At 42.8% G+C, this 6,309-nt stretch overlaps 1 protein-coding gene across 1 annotated transcript in view; it reads right to left on the minus strand.

The window, feature by feature from the left end:
- Positions 1-3,697: 3,697 nt before the first annotated feature.
- The window catches only part of FAR2 (fatty acyl-CoA reductase 2), a gene marked incomplete at both ends in the record, with an annotated part of 29,333 nt that continues 26,721 nt past the window's right edge, over positions 3,698-6,309 (minus strand). The window contains 3 exons of the mRNA XM_080914199.1: positions 3,698-3,860; positions 4,919-5,046; positions 5,400-5,529. Of these exons, the coding sequence (XP_080770325.1) occupies positions 3,698-3,860; positions 4,919-5,046; positions 5,400-5,529 (421 nt within the window). The remainder of the gene's footprint in view (positions 3,861-4,918; positions 5,047-5,399; positions 5,530-6,309) is intronic.

The following is a 6,309-nucleotide window of genomic DNA, read 5'->3' on the forward strand; positions in this document are numbered from 1 at the left end:
ATAATCAGGACACATATTTGTCAGTAAAAGAATGAAAATGCTGACCATCTGTCTGGGAGATGAAGGCAACTTTTGGCCTCCTTAAGGTTTCCTTTCCAGGTCAGAAATTTCTCACTGACACCCCTATTCCTGTGCGTGTGTGTGTGTGTGTGTGTGTGTGTGTGTGTGTGTGTGTGTGTGTGATGATTTTATACTGTGTTTGTATGTGGGCCTATAAAGATGAGTAAATAACAGGTGACTAGATTACTGTCACGTGTTCTAACACTGGACGGTTTTCCTCCAATACCCTGGCTCTATTACAATTGCAGATCCTCATAATTTCTTATCAGATACACAGAACAGTTATTTCATTATCAGAATTTGCCATCTGAAATGCAGTTACAGCCTTAACTTTCAGATGCATGTGAGACTAATTCAAATGTGTGATTCAAATGCTAGGAAGTAAATTTACCTGTAACTCCTTCATGTCAGAATTCTGTTTATACTTGTAGTCTAGATAATTTTTTGATGGTTTAAAAAAATACATCAACCAGACCCTAAAGATCCTTAAAAATTCAGCATGCCATTTATCCAGCATCTTCTTTGCTTGTTAAGCTTTTTAGACCCTTTTTTATAACACTCCCAGAATGATGATGGAGGCTGGTGTGGCATACATTCCTAATCTCAAAACTGGGGAAGCAGAGACAGGAGCATCCCTAGGCTTGCTGCCCACTCAGCCTGCTGAATCAGCAACTCCCAGGTTCCGTGGGAGACCCTACGTGAAAACATGGAGAGGGAGGAAGCCTCCCCACACGGACTGCTGGCCTCTACACATACATGTGCATAAACATGTAAACAGCATCTGAGTGTATGGAATACTGTATTCGTGGGCCTATGGACTGCTGATGGTAGTCCAGTCAGTAAAGCACTTATGTGCTTGGGGGCTCCTGAGTTCAAAGTTAATCTTGCACTTTTGTATAGTACCTTAAAAGAACTGCTCACAAGGCACAGGGAGTTTGCTTATCCTATAGTTGACCCATGTTATTTTACCCCACATCTCCGACCATTGGACTCAGATAAAATAGGAAGATACTAAACAAGTTCCATGTCAGAAGACATGGTTCTGTTTAAACTCAATTCCAGGGAAATGATGTTTGCCATTGAAGTAGCTACACTTTTTCATATATCAGAACCTAGCTATTGCTAATTTTGTTAACTTTTAACCATGTTTTTAAAGCTGATTTAGTCAGTGACTTTATGTTCATTGTGTTATAATGATGTGGTTTGAGTAAGAATGGCCCAGTAGACTCATTTGAATTATTAGTCGCCATGGAGTGGAACTGTGTGAAGGGATTAGAAGGTGTAGGCTTGTTGGGAGTGTATTAGTGGTGGGCTTTGTGGTCTCAAAAGCCTGTTCCAGGCCCTTTCCCCTCTGCCTGCAGATAAGGATGCGCCTTCGACGGCTCCTGCACCATGTTCCCTGCCATGATGATAAAAGTAAGCCTCTGAAACTGCATAAGAGGAAGCATTAAACACTTGCTGAGAGTTGCCTTGGTCATTGGTCATGCATCATAGCAAGAGAATAGGCTAAGACAATACTCTTAGGAAGTCCTCTACCACATTCTCCACTATTTAAATGAGTCAGAAGTGCTCAGTGAATGCACAAGTATGAGAGGTACTTTTCTCAGATGTGTATTAGCATTAGTTGCCCTAGTGACTCTTATCTATCTAGTGTCATGGCACAGATTATATGATATCAAGACTTCCAGTACATTTTCATTAGTTTAAATATAATGGTTCTTGTTGGCATTTTTCTCACATGTATAAAAGACACTGGTCATAATTCAACCCTCCCTTTTGCCCAGATTGTTGTGCACATATGAGGACTTATGTGGTTAACTGGTCCTGGTGTGGGCTTTTCAGTGGTGGGCCTTCCCTATAGTTGCCTACCTTTCCTGTTTTATTGCAAGATAAATGTGTGTCATGTCAGATCCTACAGAATACTCGTACAGATATGACCCATTTGATGTTGCAAGAAAAAAATGGAATCAGTAACGTTCCTCTAATAGTTACTCCTGTGATTTTATTTGGTTGAGAGTTGTCTGATTTCTGAAGACAGATTGCGGGAACAGATCAGCATTTATAACACTGAAGACAGTAATTCAGAGTTTTATTTAATCCGAAGTTCTCACTCAGTCGTTGGAGTTCTGGGATTAACGAAACAGTGATCAAAAGGTAGTAAGTCTTCAGAGCTGTCATTTAGTCTCTTCCCGTGTCTTAAGTTCCTGTTATAATTGTATCCCGAGCTGGTGTCTTTGATGTAACCCAGACAGGTCTTGCAGACATCTCTCATGGAGAAACCACAGGTGCTTTATTTCAGAGTTGAGTTCTCTGGCTGGACAGTCACCAACCTCAATCAAATTTGCAGAAACTGTGCCAGAAAGGGTTCTCCCAACATGTTCCTCATGGTTCTGAGGAGACCTCAGTACTAGCCACACGTCAGCCATCTGTAGGCAAACACGTTAACTGCTCGTGTGTAGTTTTCAGTAATTTGTGTGAATGTTGATTTATTTGAATATTTCATGTTGTTACCATGCAGAGACCCTGCAGTCCAGTGCCCTCATCTCAAATATGAGCAAAGCTGGGTGCCAGCCTGTGAGTATGAGAATTTGTGAATATACAAAGGTTTTTATTTGTATTTAAATGTGTAAGCAAAACCTTTTACTCTTTCTGTTTCTGACCTCTGTACATTATAGTTAATTAACATGTGACTGGGATGACTGAGGTAAGGGGGGCCTCGGGTGACTAGGAGTGTGCTCCTCCCAACTCCACACATGAAGACAGAAACTAGAGCTTAACATTTTATTTGAAGTTTTGCTTTCCTCACTGGCAAAGGTCAGGAGGGTTTTCATGGTTCTAGTCTGGGGACGTCTCCCTCCCATCATCCTTTTTGACTGAGGCCTGAGTGAAATACTTAGGTAGAAGGGCTTTGGCAACATCATTAAATAAGAGGACTTGAGAGGTTTTCAGGACAATGGTGATTAAAAACGTAGAATAAGGGATGTCCGAATCATGTTATAAACAAAGTACACAAGACGCCCTGGTGCGTGTGTGATTAAGTTCTTATTGGTGTGTACTTATCTACACTGTTCCTTTTAGGGTTAAGATGTGGACAGAGGTGAGGAACAGGATAGACATGAGCCCATTTTTCCCTCAACCAGGACTGTAGTGTTTAACACAGAAGGCTGCGTGTGCGGTACTGTGTGGAGGTTGAGCTGAGCACAGTTCACAATGGTTGGAAACAGCATGCTTCCCTGCTTGGTGCTGCCTTTCTCTAGCCTGTTTAGGCTTCTGCCATGTGTTCTATGCTCATCTGGTTGAAATTAGTTTTGTGGGGAAGAAAAGCTAAATGAAGGACAAGGAGTGCTTTCATGTTAGATAGTGTGGATGGTGGTGTCAGGACATAACCTGGAAATTACGTAAATGTATGCAGCTGGAGGCTGACTTTCCTCACTGAACCAAAAACAAAACCTAAGAAAAAACCAACCAAGCACACACACACTCATTCTCTCTCTCTCTCTCTCTCGAATAGGGAAGAAGATGGAATGGCGACTTCCACTGGAAGCTTGGGTGTGCTTCTTGTTACTTTCTAGCTGAAGACCCAGTTTACTGCCTTAGAGGTATCTGAGGTCCCAGATGACAGGCTGGTGTAATGTTCTTAGGCCTTGAGTGTGCTGGAGGCCCGGAAGTAGGAGATGAACTTGTAACAGAAGCTCACAATGAAGAACCAGACGTTCCGAGCCATCTGAGACCTTGCAATGAGTAGGCGCCAGATGATAAGAAACAGGGCAGTGTTAAAGAGGTAGTGAATGTTCCGGAGCCTAAGGGTCAGAGACAAAAACACAGTTAACACAGCACCTGCATCCATCTGTGTGACCCAAAGTACAAAAGTGTTCCTGTCTGTGACCAGCAAACACTAAGTTCTCAGAGCCCATGGCATGGCTTGATGCTCTTGTTTTTTATGTCTTTCGTTTCCAACCAAATTACCAGGTTTCCCTCATATTTTTGCAGCTGGTTACTCTTGCACCTCCTTCTCTGAAGGTCTTTTGAAACCATGATTCATGGATGAAAGTAATATTCTCAAAATCCACTCTGGCCTTTCAACACTGAAAACCATCTCTGACCAGGGAGACTGCTAAGTTCATAAGTGTGCTTTTGGAGCAAGCCTTGAACTTGAGGGTCAAAAGGAGGGATATTGACTCCACAGAGTTGTCCCCTGACCTCCACAGGTGCTATGGCATGCACACCCACACACCATGCACAAATGGTTTAAAAAGCATCACTGTCTTATCGGCTGGAGGGTAGGTAGTGGACTTTGAAGCCTTCTTTTCAAGTGTCCTTGCTAAATTTTAGAGGTCTGTCTTTCCATTTTAACCATCTGCACTACAGACTGAGCTTTTGCAGGAATCATGGCCCGAATCCTCTAACTTGTTTGTCAGGAATCTAAAGTGGGAAGGAGAGGTAGGAACTAAAGAGTAGGTATGTGATTTTCCAAGTTATGTAACGTGATCTGCCCTTTGGGTGGGTGTGTTTTAGGTCATACTGTGGTAAAGTGCACAAGGACAAACAAACTTGGGCTCAAGCCTGGCACCAGTATTTGTTTCCATGATTGACATCCCCCCCCCTTTCTTTCTTTGCTCATGTCCTAAATACTTCCAGTGTTAATGGGTTAACAAAAAGAACATCTTCCTCAGGAGTGCAGTGAGATCTCAATCAACCATGTATATTATAGGATAGTATGAATGCATGGTCTGTAGTGCTCAAGAAGTGTGAATACAGCCTCAGATTAGCTGCTGCATAAATGCTGAGTAATTCCTACACATTCCAGTATAAAGTCAGTCAGCAGCACCTCACAGATCAGCACCAATGGACTGCCTACCTTTTCAGGTGTTGCTTTGCTTTGGGGATACCAGCCAGATCCTCTTTCAGTAGATACTTCTTAACCCCCAGAACGTAGTTCTCAATGTATTCCAGCCAGTTCAACTGACGCACATCAAAGTTGAATACCTGCAAAACAGGAAACGTCGCTGCCAGCATGGCCCTGCCAGGTAGTCACCTCGTCCATTGTGGGTACCTGGAGCTCATCAATATGGCTAGAGTTGCTGACCAGTGAGGCTCGGGGGACCCAGCCGTCACCACCTTCCCACCGTTACCAAGCAGGCCACTATACCAGCAGCAATGAAGATCCAATCGCTATCCACAAGCTAGTTCTCTTAGCTGCACTGAGCTTATTCCTGTCAATGCTGTCATTTTGTCTGGTTTTCTTGGGGGGAAAATCCTCTGTCTACCAAACACTCCTCCATCATCTGGTCATGCAATTCTGAGTTCCCGTTGTGCTCTGGAGTCAGGGCCATGCTTACTCTCTGGTCCTCAGGGCTGAGCTCTGACAGAAGCATCTCCGTGTTGTTTGTGCTCCATTCCCAACTGTGGTTGATGAAATACTCCAGCATAGATATGGTTCTTAGCAGCCGGTTCATGAGCTTCAGCATCCTGAGAGAAAGACTAGTTAGGAGCTGGTGTGTGCATCCTGCCCCTACCTCTTCCTGCATGGGGGAGGGTGGCTGAGTGTCACTAAGGACATATGAGTGAGCTCATGTCAGTAATACCCAGGAGGTCAAGATCAGCCTGGACTTCATAGCAAAGTCAAGTCCAGTAAAACGATCTTTAAAGAACAAACCAAATAAGACTGTATCTCTCTTTGCTCCAGATTCTCAGAATTCTGAGTTTCCAGATCATTTCTCTCTTTTGGCTAGTTTACAATATAACAATTTCTACCACCAAGCTTCACATTTATCTTTTGTAAAGTACCTTATACCTTCCTTCATGTAAGTGAGCCCCAGCAACAAACCTAACAAACGGCTCATTCTCGCTAAAATCTACTTGTGGAACTAGGAGGGTTTTTATATGTTTCTGTGGAAGTTGGAATTCTTATTTCTTCTCCCCACTTTCCACTTGAATTCTGTTGAACAACTGAGAGAATGAACCCAACAGTGCCTACCAGACACTAACATCCTCCCAAACACCCAACTCTCACCACATTGAGAACTAAGTTACTCACCTGAAAGGATTCCAGTTTTTTGTTTGTTTTTGTTTTTAATTTTGAGTCAGATTTTTAGAAAGCTACTTTATTTTTATCACATGTTCTTAAATTTGTAAAATCAAAAGTATGGCCTCAGGTCTTGTATAAAAAACGCCAGGCAGCATCGTATCATCTTTTGGTGAAGCAAAAGCTGATCGTAAATCTGACTTAAGGATGAAAAACTTGTTACT

This window comes from Micromys minutus, assembly GCF_963924665.1.
Source record: "Micromys minutus genome assembly, chromosome: 3".
Lineage (NCBI taxonomy): Eukaryota > Metazoa > Chordata > Mammalia > Rodentia > Muridae > Micromys > Micromys minutus.